This window comes from Meleagris gallopavo, unplaced genomic scaffold (assembly GCF_905368555.1).
Source record: "Meleagris gallopavo unplaced genomic scaffold, MGAL_WU_HG_1.1 scaffold_15, whole genome shotgun sequence".
Classification (NCBI taxonomy): domain Eukaryota; kingdom Metazoa; phylum Chordata; class Aves; order Galliformes; family Phasianidae; genus Meleagris; species Meleagris gallopavo.
Window position 1 is genome coordinate 85,175 of NW_028147029.1, and position 16,006 is coordinate 101,180.

At 60.9% G+C, this 16,006-nt stretch overlaps 2 protein-coding genes across 3 annotated transcripts; both read left to right on the forward strand.

Annotated features, from left to right (window-relative positions):
- Positions 1 to 227: 227 nt before the first annotated feature.
- LOC146541927 (uncharacterized) lies at positions 228 to 1,314 on the forward strand (the record flags this gene model as incomplete). Its single annotated transcript, XM_085215321.1, has 1 exon — positions 228 to 1,314. A coding segment is annotated over one exon (927 nt), but the record flags the coding sequence as incomplete, so codon positions are not given.
- Positions 1,315 to 1,457: 143 nt separating this feature from the next.
- On the forward strand, positions 1,458 to 14,239 carry EHD2 (EH domain containing 2). 2 transcript variants are annotated; one of them, XM_085215314.1, is made up of 6 exons: positions 1,458 to 1,855; positions 2,661 to 2,758; positions 7,614 to 7,750; positions 7,838 to 8,026; positions 9,175 to 9,339; positions 13,673 to 14,239. In XM_085215314.1, the coding sequence occupies exons 1-6, from the start codon at positions 1,458 to 1,460 to the stop codon at positions 14,210 to 14,212; spliced, it is 1,527 nt and encodes a 508-aa protein (XP_085071440.1). In that variant the 3' UTR covers positions 14,213 to 14,239. The 2 variants fall into 2 exon arrangements, with proteins under 2 accessions (XP_085071440.1, XP_085071439.1); XM_085215313.1 differs by having other exon boundaries at positions 7,614 to 8,026.
- Positions 14,240 to 16,006: the final 1,767 nt, after the last annotated feature.

Sequence of the window (16,006 nt, forward strand, 5' to 3'; positions counted from 1 at the left end):
CCAGGTTGGGCTCCTTGGGAGGGGTGGAAAACCCTTCTGGGTGGAAAACTCCCTTTTTTTGGGAGGCGGGGAGGGGGGAGAAAAGATTTTTTTGGGGGGGGTGGAAATCCTGACTTTTTTTTGGAGTGGAAAACCACCTTTTTTTTGGGTGGGAAGCCGACGGTTTCCCCACTGACGGCAGCGAAGCTCCTCAGCTCACGGAGGCACCGAAACCCACGAGGCACTGAGGAGCACCGAAGAACCAAAAAGACCCCCAGAACCCACTGAAGAACCCCAAAGACCACCGAAGACGGTCAGAACCCACCGGAGGCCCCCGAAGAGCAGCAGAACTCACCAAAGAACCCCAAAGTCCACCAGAACCCACTGAAGATCTCCAAAATCCGCCAAAGAGCCCCAAGGACCACCAGCAAAACCCACCAAAGAACCCCAAAGATCACCAAAACTCACCGAAGGTCCCCAGAGACCACCAACCCCCCCCTGAAGACCGCCAAAACCCAGCAAAGACCTCCGAAGACCACCAGAACCCAACACAGACCGCCAAAAAACCCGACAGAGTCCTGCTAGGATCACCAAAACTCAACGAAGACCCCCAAGGACCACCAAAAACCCGGCAAAGACCACCAAAAACCCAACGAGGACCACCAAAGACCTCCAAAGACCTCCAGAACCCAACGAAGACCTCCGAAGACCACCAAAAACCCAACGAAGACCTCCGAAGACCACCGGAAACCGCCAAAAACCCAACAAAGCCCTCCAAAGACCACCGGAACCCACCAAAAACCCAACAAAGCCCTCCAAAGACCACCAGAACCCGCCAAAAACCCACCAAAGCCCTCCGAAGACCACCAGAACCCGCCAAAAACCCAACAAAGCCCTCTGAAGACCACCAGAACCCACCAAAAACCCACCAAAGCCCTCCAAAGACCACCAGAACCCGCCAAAAACCCAACAAAGCCCTCCAAAGACCACCAGAACCCGCCAAAAACCCAACAAAGCCCTCCGAAGACCACCAGAACCCACCAAAAAACCACCGAAGCCCTCCAAAGACCACCAGAACCTGCCAAAAACCTAACAAAGACCTCCAAAGACCACCAGAACCGCCCAAAAACCCACCGAAGCCCTCCAAAGACCACCAGAACCTGCCAAAAACCTAACAAAGACCTCCAAAGACCACCAGAACCTGCCAAAAACCTAACAAAGACCTCCAAAGACCACCAGAACCCGCCAAAAACCCACCGAAGCCCTCCAAAGACCACCAGAACCTGCCAAAAACCCAACAAAGACCTCCAAAGACCACCAGAACCCACCAAAAACCCACCAAAGCCGTCCGAAGACCACCAGAACCTGCCAAAAACCCACCAAAGACCGCCAAAAACCCACCAAAGTCCCCCGGGACCCACCAAAGACCCCTCCCCGGAGCTCCCCCCGGCCCATGGCCCGGCGCTGACGGCAGCGCCATGTTCAGCTGGATGCGACGACACGAGAAGAAGAGCCCCGAGGTGGTGCGCACCGTGACGGCGGGGCTGAAGGAGCTCTACAAGAAGAAGCTGCTCCCGGTGGAGGAGTTTTACCGTTTCCACGACTTCCATTCGCCGGCGTTGGAAGACGCCGACTTCGACAACAAGCCCATGGTGCTGGTGGCCGGGCAATATTCCACCGGGAAGACCACCTTCATCCGCTACCTGCTGGAGGAGGACATCCCCGGCGCCCGCGTCGGCCCCGAGCCCACCACCGACTCCTTCGTGGCCATCATGCACGGCGACGCCGCCGGCATCACGCCGGGCAACGCGCTCATCGTCGACCCCAACAAACCCTTCCGGAAGCTGAACCCCTTCGGGAATACTTTTCTTAACCGGTGAGTCTCGCTTTGGGGGGGCGGAGGGATGCTGAAATGCCAAAATGGTCTTTTTTCAACCCGAAATTCAGCTCCGGAGGGGGGGGGGGGTTCGCCCGAGAACCTTGCTCGCGCGCCGCTGTCGTGAAGCAGCTGATTGGTGGCAGTCCTCACCCCAACCTCTGCTCCTCAGGAGACCCCTCCCCCTTTTTTGGGGGGCACTTTCAGCCAAATAAGGCGTCGCGTTTTGGGGGAAAATGGGGTGATTTGAGGCAAAACATCCCCAAAATGCCCCTTGGGTTCCTCCTCACCCCAAAATCCACCATCAGCCTCTCAGTGGGACAATCCTTCATAACCACCTGCTTTTTTTTGGGGGGGGGGGGGTCCCCTCTCCTTTATTCCCACCTATTAATTTTTTTTTGGGGGGGGGGGTCACTGAGCCAAATAGGAGGTCATATTCTGGGGGAAAAACGTGGAGATTTGGGGCAGATTGCAGTGCCCCACTTTGCTTTTTTTTCCTTTTGTTGTCACCAAACCTCGGCCCCGCGTTGGGGGGGTTCGGGGTTCTGCTTTTGGGGGGGGGGGGGTTCTGGTACGGCCCCCCCTCCCCTCCACACTCTGGGTCTCCGGGTCTCCCCCCGCTTTGCCGGAGGGGGGGGCGGGGGGGGGGGATGATGCAGCGCTCAGGAATGCAGCCCGGCGTTGCCAAAGACTTTGGAAAGTCGGAGTCAGGCAGAGCCGGGGGGGGGGGCGGGGGGGTCCTAACGGACAGTGTGTGACCCCCCCTCCGTTTGTGTCCTTCCCCACCCCCCCCACCCCCCCTCAGGTTCATGTGCGCCCACCTCCCCAACCAGGTGCTGGAGAGCATCAGCCTCATCGACACCCCCGGCATTTTGTCCGGGGCCAAACAGCGCGTCTGCCGCGGTACGGGGGGGGCACAGCGGTGGGGGGGGCGGAGAAATGAGCGGAGGGGGCACAGCGGTGGTGGGGGGGGGGGGAGGGGGATGGAGAAATGAGCGGAGGGGGCACAGCGATGGGGGGGGCGGAGAAATGGGGGGGCACAGCGATGGGGGGCTGGAGAAATGGGGGGGACACAGCGATGGGGGGGATGGAGAGATGTGGGGGGGGCACAGCGATGGGGAGGGGCAGGAAAAATGGGGGGGCACAGCGATGGGGGGCTGGAGAAATGGGGGGGCACAGCGATGGGGGGGAGAAATGGGGGGGTCACAGCGATGGGGGGGATGGAGAGATGTGGGGGGGCACAGCGATGGGGAGGTGGAGAAATGGGGGGGGCACAGCGATGGGGGGGAGAAATGGGGGGGGCACAGCGATGGGGGGGGCGGAGAAATAGGGGGGGACACAGCGATGGGGGGGTGGAGAAATGGGGGGGCACAGCGATGGGGGGGATGGAGAGATGTGGGGGGGCACAGCGATGGGGAGGTGGAGAAATGGGGGGGGCACAGCGAAGGGGGGGTGGAGAAATGGGGGGGAGCATAGTAGTGGAGGGGGTTGAGAAATGGGGGGGGCACAGATGTGGGGAGGGGCAGGAGAAATGAGGGGGGGCACAGCGATGTGGGGGTGGAGAAATGTGGGGGGGGCACAGCGATGGGGGGGGATGGAGAGATGTGGGGGGGGCACAGCGATGGAGAGGGGCAGGAGAAATGGGGGGGGCACAGATGGGGGGGGGACAGGAGAAATGGGGGGGGCACAGCGATCGGGGGGTGGAGAAATGGGGGGGGCACAGATGTGGGGAGGGACAGGAGAAATGGGGGGGGCACAGCGATGGGGGGATGGAGAAATGGGGGGGGAGCACAGCGAAGTGTGGGTCGAAGTGAAAAGGGGGGGGATGGAGAGATGGGGGGTGCAGGGAGGTGTGGGGGGGGCACAGACGGGGAGGTTGGGGGGCCACGGTGGAAGGGGAGGCAGTGTGAGATGGGGGGGGGCAAAGCGAAATAGAGGGGTACAGCAAATGGGGGGGGGGGTAAAGGAAAGCGGGGGGGGGCGCGGAAAAATGGGTGGCAGCGCAGCGGGGCTGCAGGGCAGAAGTGCTGCTGGGGGGGGGGCAAAGCAGAGTCTCAAATTGGGGTGATTGGGGGGGGTGCAAGGAAAATAATTGGGGCGCGGGGGGGGGCAGCGAAGGTCTGGAGGGGTCCCAGTGGGTGGGGGGTGGGGGGGCGTTGCAAAATGCCCCAGCAGCGGCAGAGGGATGGAGCAACCCCCCCTCCTCCCCCCCCCCCCCCAGTGTCCCCGGGCGCAGCGCCGTGGGGCGGAGCCCCCCGCACAAAAAATGGGGGGGGGGGTCCCTTGAAGCGGGGGGGTCCCGTGGGTCCTCCTGCGTAAAGAGGGGGGGGGGTCCTTTGGGGGCGGGGGGTTCCGTGGGGCGGGGGAATCCTGGCTCTCCCCCCCCCTACACTCATTGGTGGTGTTGGATTGAGGCGGGGGGGGCATCGCCAATTTTCCGCCCCATCGCGACGGCTGTGCCGCCCCCCCCGGCCCCCCCCCCCCCCCCTTTTTCCTTCCCCACCCAACGGCTCAGCCTCGGCCAACAGCGCTGGCGGCGGCCGCGCAGCAACGGGGCGGGGAGGGGGGGGGGGAGGGACCCCCCGCTTGTGGGGCTGAAATGCGGTCCCTGGGGGGGTCCTCGGGGGGGGAGGGCGGGGGGGGGTCCGGGTTGGGCCGCGTTGGACGCACAGCCGCATTCCGGCCCTTCCCGGGCGCTCCCGGTGGTGGAATGTGCGGGGGGGGGGCAAAGGGGGGGCGCGGGGCTCCGCCTGCGGGGATGGGGCGGCACTAAATGGGGGGGGGGCTGGGATGGGGGCGGGGGGGGGGATGTGGAGACGGCCGGGGGCGGCGCGGGGACATCGGGGCCGAGCCGCGTTTTCCCTTTTTTGGTGTTGCGATGTTTTGGGGCCGAAAAGACTCCCCACAACGGGGGGGGGGCGGGGGTCCCATGGGGACACGAGGGGGGGCGCGTCTGTCGCACCCCAATGAGCGGAGCCCCATCGCAGATCCCCCCCCCCATCTACGGCCCCCCCCCCCCACCGCCCCATGAGCAGCAGCCGCAATCAGGGCCGGGGGTCGGGGTTGAGTTTGGGGTCGTTGGGGTTTGGGGTTGGGGTTGAGTTTGGGGTTGTTGGGGTTTGGGGTCGGGGTTGAGTTTGGGGTCGTTGGGGTTTGGGGTCGGGGTGAGTTTGGGGTCATTGGGGTTTGGGGTCGGGGTTGAGTTTGGGGTCCTTGGGGTTTGGGGTGGGGGTTGAGTTTGGGGTCCTTGGGGTTTGGGGTCGGGGTTGAGTTTGGGGTCCTTGGGGTTTGGGGTCGGGGTTGAGTTTGGGGTTGTTGGGGTTTGGGGTCGGGGTTGAGTTTGGGGTTGTTGGGGTTTGGGGTCGGGGTGGGATTTGGCATCGTTAGGTTCGAGGTCGGGGTTCAACATTGGGGTTGGAGGTGGGGGTGAGTTCAGTGTTGGGGGTTGGGGTTGGGGTTTGGGGTTGGGTTCAGTGTTGGGGTTTGGAGTTGGGGTTGGGGTTGAGGTTGGGTTTGGGGTTGGGGTTTGGGGTTGATGTTGGGGTTGGGGTTGGGGTTGGGGTTGGGGTTTGGGGTTGGGGTTTGGGGTTTGGGGTTGGGCTGAGTGCTGGGGTTTGGGGTTGGGGTTGAGTTTGGGTTTGAGGTTGGGGTTGAGTTTGGGTTTGAGATTGATGTTGAGGTTGGTTTGGGTTCAGTGCTGGGGCTTGGGGACGAGTTTGGGGTCGTGTTGTGTTTTAGGGTTGGGGTTTGGGGTTGATGTTGGGGTTGATGTTGGGTTCAGTGTTGGAGTTTGGGGTTGAGTTTGGGGTCGTGTTGTGTTTTAGGGTTGGGGTTTGGGGTTGATGTTGGGGTTGGTGTTGGGTTCAGTGCTGGGGTTTGGGGTTGAGTTTGGGGTTGGTGTTGGTGTTGGGGTTGGGGTTGGTGTTGGGTTCAGTGCTGCGGTTTGGGGTTGATGTTGGGATTGGTGTTGGGTTCAGTGTTGGGGTTTGGGGTTGAGTTTGGTGTTGTTTTTTGTTTTAGGGTTGAGTTTGGGGTTGTGTTGTGTTTTAGGGTTGGGGTTTGGGGTTGGTGTTGATGTTGGTGTTGATGTTGGGGTTGGTGCTGGTGTTGATGTCGGGGTTGATGTTGATGTTGGGGTTGATGTCGGGGTTGGTGTTGGGTTCAGTGCTGGGGTTTGGGGTTGAGTTTGGGGTTGTGTTGTGTTTTAGGGTTGGGGTTTGGGGTTGATGTTGGGGTTGGTGTTGATGTCGGGGTTGGTGTTGGGTTCAGTGCTGGGGTTTGGGATTGATGTTGGGGTTGGTGTTGGGTTCAGTGCTGGGGTTTGGGGTTGATGTTGGGGTTGGTGTTGGGTTCAGTGCTGGGGTTTGGGGTTGATGTTGGGGTTGATGTTGGGGTTGATGTTGGGGTTGATGTTGGGGTTGGTGTTGGGGTTGATGTTGGGGTTGATGTTGATGTCGGGGTTGGTGTTGGGTTCAGTGTTGAGGTTTGGGGTTGATGTCGGGGTTGGTGTTGATGTCAGGGTTGGTGTTGGGTTCAGTGCTGGGGTTTGGGGTTGATGTCGGGGTTGATGTCGGGGTTGGTGTTGGGTTCAGTGTTGGGGTTTGGGGTTGATGTTGGGGTTGATGTCGGGGTTGGTGTTGGGTTCAGTGTTGGGGTTTGGGGTTGATGTTGGGGTTGATGTCGGGGTTGATGTCGGGGTTGATGTCGGGGTTGGTGTTGGGTTCAGTGCTGGGGTTTGGTGTTGATGTCGGGGTTGGTGTTAGGTTCAGTGCTGGGGTTTGGGGTTGATGTTGGGGTTGATGTTGGGGTTGATGTTGGGGTTGGTGTTGGGGTTGGTGTTGATGTCGGGGTTGGTGTTGGGTTCAGTGTTGGGGTTTGGGGTTGATGTTGGGGTTGATGTTGGGGTTGATGTTGGGGTTGATGTTGGGGTTGATGTTGGGGTTGATGTTGGGGTTGGTGTTGGGGTTGGTGTTGATGTCGGGGTTGGTGTTGGGTTCAGTGTTGGGGTTTGGGGTTGATGTTGGGGTTGATGTTGGGGTTGGTGTTGGGGTTGGTGTTGATGTCGGGGTTGGTGTTGGGTTCAGTGTTGGGGTTTGGGGTTGATGTTGGGGTTGATGTCGGGGTTGATGTTGGGGTTGATGTCGGGGTTGGTGTTGATGTCAGGGTTGATGTCGGGGTTGGTGTTGATGTCGGGGTTGGTGTTGGGGTTTGGTGTTGATGTCGGGATTGGTGTTGGGTTCAGTGCTGGGGTTTGGGGTTGATGTTGGGGTTGATGTCGGGGTTGGTGTTGATGTCGGGATTGGTGTTGGGTTCAGTGCTGGGGTTTGGGGTTGATGTCGGGGTTGATGTTGGGGTTGGTGTTGATGTTGGGATTGGTGTTGGATTCAGTGCTGGAGTTTGGGGTTGATGTCGGGGTTGGTGTTGATGTCGGGGTTGGTGTTGGGTTCAGTGTTGGGGTTTGGGGTTGATGTTGGGGTTGATGTTGGGGTTGATGTTGGGGTTGGTGTTGATGTCGGGGTTGGTGTTGGGTTCAGTGTTGGGGTTTGGGGTTAATGTTGGGGTTGATGTTGGGGTTGATGTTGGGGTTTGGTGTTGATGTTGGGATTGGTGTTGATGTTGGGGTTGGTGTTGGGTTCAGTGCTGGGGTTTGGGGTTGATGTCGGGGTTGGTGTTGATGTCGGGGTTGGTGTTGGGTTCAGTGCTGGGGTTTGGGGTCGGGGTCGGACTGGGTGCTGATCTCCCCCCGTTTCCCCCCCAGGCTACGACTTCCCGGCCGTGCTGCAGTGGTTCGCGGAGCGCGTGGATCTCATCATCCTCCTCTTCGACGCCCACAAGCTGGAGATCTCTGACGAATTCTCCGAGGCCATCCGGGCGCTGCGGGGCAACGAGGACAAGGTGCGGGTGGTGCTGAACAAGGCCGACATGGTGGAGACGCAGCAGCTGATGCGCGTCTATGGGGCGCTGATGTGGTCCCTGGGGAAGGTGTTCAACACCCCCGAGGTGCTGCGCGTCTTCATCGGCTCCTTCTGGTCGGAGCCGCTGCTCATCGCCGACAACCGGCGGCTCTTCGAGCTGGAGGAGCAGGATCTGTTCCAGGAGATCCAGAACCTGCCCCGCAATTCCGCCCTCCGCAAGCTCAACGACCTCGTCAAGAGGGCACGGCTCGTTAGGGTGAGCGGGGCTGGGGGGGCTGGGGGGGGGTCTTCCGTCCGGGGGTGGGACGTCGCGGTGCGGTGGGAGCGATGGGAGCGGAGCCCCCCGTGCTTTGGTGGCGCTGACGGGGTTCTGAACCCCTCCATGCGACCACCAAGAGGGGACATCGCGGCCCCTCCGCCCGTTTATGGGACCCGTGGGGGGGGGGGGGGGTTGAACCCACACGGGGTTCAATCCCAGATCCCATAGGAGGCTCAATCTCAGAGCAGAGCATCAAATGTTTTATTTGGGGGGGGGAGGGGGGGGGCATTTCGGTCCCCTCTGTGCTTTGGTGGCAGCGATGGGGATGGGGGCACCGCGGTCCCCTCTGTTTCACAGCATTTTGATGTCTGGGGGGGGGTCTGACGATGGGACTTGATGTGTGGGGGGGGTCGGGACACCCACTCCCCTCCCCAGCACCAGGAGGGGATCCCCCCCCCCCCCCCCACCCCCCCACCCCTCTGGCTCGGGGCCACCCCCAACAATGGCCCCAATGAGGGGGGGGGGGGTGGGAAAATCACACCACTCGCATCCTGTGCATGGTTTCCTCGTTAAGGGCTTCCCGTGAGTTAACGAGGCTTCCTCCACATTGATTGCAGAATAATTAACGCAGCCCCCCCCTCCCCCCCCTTTCTCACCCCTAACCCCCCCCCCCCCCCGTGTCCCCCCGATTGCCGCAATGGCCTCCAGGACTGGGGGCAGCTGTGGGGCCGGGGGCTTCCCGTGGCTCAGCCCATCAGTGTGGCCCCTGCCTATGGGGCCGAGGGGGGCTGTGGGGTTGGGGGGGGGGGTGTGATTTGATTCCCCCCCCCCTCCCCAACATTTTGGCTCAGCCTTATCTCTTCCGGCCACCTGCAGCCGCGGCCCTTTGTGCACCGCATCCGGGCACGGCCCCACTGGGAGGGGGCCAAAGGCAGCGGGATGTGGGGGGGGGGGGGATACGGGGTGGGGGGCTGCAGGGGGGGGAGATGTGGGGGGGGGGAAAGATGGGGGATTTGTGAGAGCGATGTGGGGTAGGGATGGGGATTGGAGGGGATGGGGGCGGGTCGAGGTGGGGGTGGGCGCTCGGCTCTCCCCCCCGCTCCCCCCCCAGGGGTCCCAGGACTGAGGGATCCCCCCCCCCCAAGGTGCACGCGCACATCCTGAGCCGCCTGAAGAAGGAGATGCCGGCGGTGTTCGGGAAGGGGCACAAGAAGAAGCAGCTGATCGCCCAGCTGCCGCTGCTCTTCGCCCGCATCCAGATGGAGCAGCACATCCCGCCCGGCGACTTCCCCGACTGCGCGCGCATGCAGGTCTGCTCCCAGCACCAACCCCGCCTTAATCCCAATCCCAGCACCAACCCCGCCTCAATCCCAATCCCAACCCCAATCCCATCCTTAATCCCAATCCCATCCTCAATTCCAATCCCAATCCCATCCTTAATCCCAATCCCAACCCCAATCCCATCCTTAATCCCAATCCCATCCTCAATTCCAATCCCAATCTTAATCCCAATCCCAGCCCCAATCCCATCCTTAATCCCAATCCCATCCTCAATTCCAATCCCATCCTTAATCCCAATCCCAACCCCAATCCCATCCTTAATCCCAATCCCATCCTTAATCCCAATCCCAACCCCAATCCCATCCTTAATCGCAATCCCAACCCCAATCCCACCCTTTATCCCAATCCCAACCCCAATCCCATCCTTTATCCCAATCCCATCCTCAATTCCAATCCCACCCAACCCCAATCCCAATCTTAATCCCAATCCCAACCCCAATCCCAATCTTAATCCCTATCCCAACCCCAATCCCATCCTTTATCCCAATCCCAACCCCAATCCCATCCTTTATCCCAATCCCATCCTCAATTCCAACCCCAATCCCACCCAACCCCAATCCCATCCTTAATCCCAATCCCATCCCCAATCGCGTCCTCACTCCCAATCCCATCCTCACTCCCAATCCCAATCCCACCCCAATCCCAATCACAACCTTAATCCCAATCCCAACCTTAATTCTAATCCCATCCTTAATCCCAATCCCAATCTTAATCCCAATTCCAACCTTAATTCCAATCTCATTCTCAATCCCAATCCCAATTTTAATCAAAATCCCAGCCTTAATTCCAATCCCATCCTCAATCCCAATCCCAGCCCAAGCTCCAATCCCATCCTTAATCCCAATCCCAACCCTAGCCCCAGTCCCACCCTGAACCCCACCTTAATCCCAATCCTATCCTTAATCCTAATCCCATCCCCAACCCCAACCTTAATCCCAATCCCATCCCCAACCCCAACGTTAATCCCAACCCCAATCCCACCCCAATCCCAATCCCAACCTTAATCCCACCCCGATGACCCCAACCCAATGACCCCAACCCAATGACCCCAAACCACCCCAATCCCAGTCATCCCAATGACCCCAACCACAACAACCCCAGATGTCCCCAATCCCAATGACCGCAAATGACCTCAATCCCAATGTCCCAAACCCAGCGACCCCAAATGACCCCAACCCCAGTCATCCCAATGACCCCAACCCCAATGACTCCAAATGACCCCAACCCCAGTCATCCCAACGGCCCCAAGTGACCCCAAAGACCCCAACCCCAATGACCCCAAATGACCCCAACCCCAACGACCCCAAATGACCCCAACCCCAATGACCCCAAATGACCCCAACGACCCCAAACGACCCCAATCGCAGTCATCCCAATGACCCCAACAACCCCAACTGACCCCAACCCCGACCCCAACTGACCCCAACCCCAACGACCCCAACTGACCCCAACCCCAGTCATCCCAACGGCCCCAAGTGGCCCCAATGACCCCAACGCCAACGACCCCAACTGACCCCAACCCCAGTCATCCCAACGACCCCAACCCCAACGACCCCAACTGACCCCAACCCCAGTCATCCCAACGGCCCCAACGACCCCAACTGACCCCAACCCCAGTCATCCCAACGACCCCAACTGACCCCAACCCCAGTCATCCCAACGGCCCCAAATGGCCCCAACCCCAGTCATCCCAACGGCCCCAAATGGCCCCAACCCCAGTCATCCCAATGACCCCAACTGACCTCAACCCCAGTCATCCCAACGACCCCAACTGACCCCAACCCCAGTCATCCCAATGACCCCAACGACCCCAACTGACCCCAACCCCAGTCATCCCAATGACCCCAACTGACCCCAACCCCAGTCATCCCAACGACCCCAAATGGCCCCAACCCCAGTCATCCCAATGACCCCAACGACCCCAACTGACCCCAACCCCAGTCATCCCAACGGCCCCAAATGGCCCCAACCCCAGTCATCCCAACGGCCCCAAATGGCCCTAACCCCAGTCATCCCAATGACCCCAACTGACCCCAACCCCAGTCATCCCAACGACCCCAAATGGCCCCAACCCCAGTCATCCCAATGACCCCAATGACCCCAACTGACCCCAACCCCAGTCATCCCAACGACCCCAACCCCAACGACCCCAACTGACCCCAACCCCAGTCATCCCAACGACCCCAACTGACCCCAACCCCAGTCATCCCAATGACCCCAACGACCCCAACTGACCCCAACCCCAGTCATCCCAACGGCCCCAAATGGCCCCAACCCCAGTCATCCCAACGACCCCAACCCCAACGACCCCAAATGACCCCAACCCCAGTCATCCCAACGACCCCAACTGACCCCAACCCCAGTCATCCCAACGGCCCCAAATGGCCCCAACCCCAGTCATCCCAACGACCCCAACCCCAACGACCCCAACTGACCCCAACCCCAGTCATCCCAACGACCCCAAGCGGCTCCAAAGACCCCAACCGCAGTCATCCCAACGACCCCAACTGACCCCAACCCCAGTCATCCCAACGACCCCAAGCGGCCCCAAAGACCCCAACCCCAGTCATCCCAACGACCCCAACTGACCCCAACCCCAATCATCCCAACGACCCCAACTGACCCCAACCCCAGTCATCCCAACGACCCCAAGTGACCCCAACCCCAGTCATCCCAATGACCCCAACGACCCCAACTGACCCCAACCCCAGTCATCCCAACGGCCCCAAATGGCCCCAACCCCAGTCATCCCAACGGCCCCAAATGGCCCCAACCCAGTCATCCCAATGACCCCAACTGACCCCAACCCCAGTCATCCCAACGACCCCAAATGGCCCCAACCCCAGTCATCCCAATGACCCCAATGACCCCAACTGACCCCAACCCCAGTCATCCCAACGACCCCAACCCCAACGACCCCAACTGACCCCAACCCCAGTCATCCCAACGACCCCAACTGACCCCAACCCCAGTCATCCCAATGACCCCAACGACCCCAACTGACCCCAACCCCAGTCATCCCAACGGCCCCAAATGGCCCCAACCCCAGTCATCCCAACGACCCCAACCCCAACGACCCCAAATGACCCCAACCCCAGTCATCCCAACGACCCCAACTGACCCCAACCCCAGTCATCCCAACGGCCCCAAATGGCCCCAACCCCAGTCATCCCAACGACCCCAACCCCAACGACCCCAACTGACCCCAACCCCAGTCATCCCAACGACCCCAAGCGGCTCCAAAGACCCCAACCGCAGTCATCCCAACGACCCCAACTGACCCCAACCCCAGTCATCCCAACGACCCCAAGCGGCCCCAAAGACCCCAACCCCAGTCATCCCAACGACCCCAACTGACCCCAACCCCAATCATCCCAACGACCCCAACTGACCCCAACCCCAGTCATCCCAACGACCCCAAGTGACCCCAACCCCAGTCATCCCAATGACCCCAACGACCCCAACTGACCCCAACCCCAGTCATCCCAACGGCCCCAAATGGCCCCAACCCCAGTCATCCCAACGGCCCCAAATGGCCCCAACCCCAGTCATCCCAATGACCCCAACTGACCCCAACCCCAGTCATCCCAACGACCCCAAATGGCCCCAACCCCAGTCATCCCAATGACCCCAATGACCCCAACTGACCCCAACCCCAGTCATCCCAACGACCCCAACCCCAACGACCCCAACTGACCCCAACCCCAGTCATCCCAACGACCCCAACTGACCCCAACCCCAGTCATCCCAATGACCCCAACGACCCCAACTGACCCCAACCCCAGTCATCCCAACGGCCCCAAATGGCCCCAACCCCAGTCATCCCAACGACCCCAACCCCAACGACCCCAAATGACCCCAACCCCAGTCATCCCAACGACCCCAACTGACCCCAACCCCAGTCATCCCAACGGCCCCAAATGGCCCCAACCCCAGTCATCCCAACGACCCCAACCCCAACGACCCCAACTGACCCCAACCCCAGTCATCCCAACGACCCCAAGCGGCTCCAAAGACCCCAACCGCAGTCATCCCAACGACCCCAACTGACCCCAACCCCAGTCATCCCAACGACCCCAAGCGGCCCCAAAGACCCCAACCCCAGTCATCCCAACGACCCCAACTGACCCCAACCCCAATCATCCCAACGACCCCAACTGACCCCAACCCCAGTCATCCCAACGACCCCAAGTGACCCCAACCCCAGTCATCCCAATGACCCCAACGACCCCAACTGACCCCAACCCCAGTCATCCCAACGGCCCCACGCGGCCCCAACCGCCGCCATCCCGTCGCCCCCAGGAGCAGCTCCTGGCTCAGGACCTGACCCGCTTCCCGGCGCTGAAGCCGCGGCTGCTGGAGGCGCTGGAGGAGCTGCTGACGCGGGACATCGCCGCGCTGATGCCGCTGCTGCGCCGCGAGGAGGGGGAGGCGGCGCCCGGGGTGCAGGGAGGGGCGTTCGAGGGAGCGCGGCGGGGGCCGTTCGTGGAGGGGGCGGAGGAGGAGGAGGAGGAGGAGGGGGAGGGCGGCGAGGACGAGTGGGTGGTGACGAAGGACAAAGCCAAGTACGACGAGATCTTCTACGGGCTGTGCCCGCTGGGGGGGAAGCTGAGCGGGCGGCAGGCGCGGGGCTGGATGGTGGGCAGCAAACTGCCGCGCTCCGTGCTCGGCCGCATCTGGCAGCTGAGCGACGTGGATCGGGACGGGATGCTGGACGCCGAGGAGTTCGCGCTGGCCGGGCACCTGATCGGAGCCAAGCTGGAGGGCAGGGGGCTGCCCAACGACCTCCCGCCCCGCCTCGTGCCGCCCTCCAAGCGGCGTCAGAAGGGCTCGGCGGAGTGAAGGGGAATAAAAGGGGCGGAGAGCGGAGCTGAGAGCCGATGTGTGCGGGGAGGGGGGGGGGGGGTGTATGGGGGGGTATGGGGTGTATGGGGGGGGTATATGGGGGGTATGGGGGGGTATATGGGGGGTATGGGGCGTGTGTATGGGGTGTATGGGGTGTGTGTGGGGGTGTATGGGGTGTATGGGGGGGTATATATGGGGTGTATGGGGGGTATATGGGGGGTATGGGGCGTGTGTATGGGGTGTATGGGGTGTGTGGGGGGGTGTATGGGGTGTATGGGGGGGTATGGGGTGTATGGGGGGGTATATGGGGGGTATGGGGCGTGTGTATGGGGTGTATGGGGTGTGTGTGGGGGTATATGAGGTGTATGGGGGGGGTATGGGGTGTATGGGGGGGTATATGGGGGGTATGGGGCGTGTGTATGGGTGTATGGGGTGTGTGGGGGGGTGTATGAGGTGTATGGGGGGGTATGGGGTGTATGGGGGGGTATATGGGGGATATGGGGCGTGTGTATGGGTGTATGGGGTGTGTGTGGGGGTGTATGGGGTGTATGGGGGGTATGGTGTATGGGGGGGTTATGGGGTGTATGGGGCGTGTGTATGGGGTGTATGGGGGGTGGTGGGGTGTATGGGGTGTTATGGGGGGTATGGGTGGTTGTATGGGGGGTATGGGGGTGTATGGTGGGGGTATTGGGGGTGTATGGGGGTATGGGGGTGTGTATGGGGTGTATGGGGTGGTGTGGAGGGGTATGGGGTGTATGGGGGGGGTGTTATGGGGTGTATGGGGTGTATGGGGTGTATGTGGGGGTGTATGGGGGTATGGGGGTTATATGGGGGGTATGGGTGTATGGGGGTGTGTATGGAGGTGTATGGGGTGTGTGTATGGGGTGTATGGGGGGGTTATGGGGGGTTATGGGGGGTATGGGGGTGTGTATGGGGTGTATGGGGGTGTATGGGGGGGTATGTATGGGGTATATGGGGTGTATGGGGTGTGTATGGGGTGTATGGGTGTATGGGGTGTATGGGGTGTATGGGGTGTATGGGGGGTTATGGGGTGTATGGAGGGTGTGTATGGGGGTTGTGTATGGGTGTATGGGGTGTATGGGGGGTATATATGGGGGGTATGTGGGGGTTGGGGGTTATGGGGGGTATGGGGTGTATGGGCGTGTGTATGGGGTGTATGGGTGTATGGGGAGGTGTTATGGGGGGTGTGTATGGGGGGGGTATATATGGGGAGTGTATGGGGTATGGGTGATTATGGTGGGGTTATGTTGGGGTGTATGGGGGTATGGGGGGGGGTTATGGGGGGGTATGGGGTGTATGGGGGTGTGTATGGGGTGTATGGGGGTTATGGGGGATGGTGTATGGGGGTGTGTATGGGGTGTATGGGGGTGTATGGGGGGTATGGGGTATGGGGGTGTGTATGGGGTGTTATGAGGGGTGTATGGGGTGTATGGGGTGTATGGGGGGTGTGTATGGGTGTATGGGTGTATGGGGGGGTATATGGGGGGTGTATGGGGTGTATGGGGGTGTATGGGGTGTATGGGTGTATGGGGGTTGTATGGGGGGTGTGGGGGTTGTATGGGGTGTATGGGGGTGTATGGGGGGTGTATGGGGTGATAGGGGGGTATGTATGGGGTGTGTGGGGGGAGTATTGGGGGTTATGGGGGTGTATTATGGGGTGTATGGGGTGTATGGGGGGTGTGATGGGATGTATATGGGGGGTGTATGGGGGTGTATGTATGGGGTGTATGGGGTGTATGTAGTATGGGGGGATATGTATGGGGGGTGTAT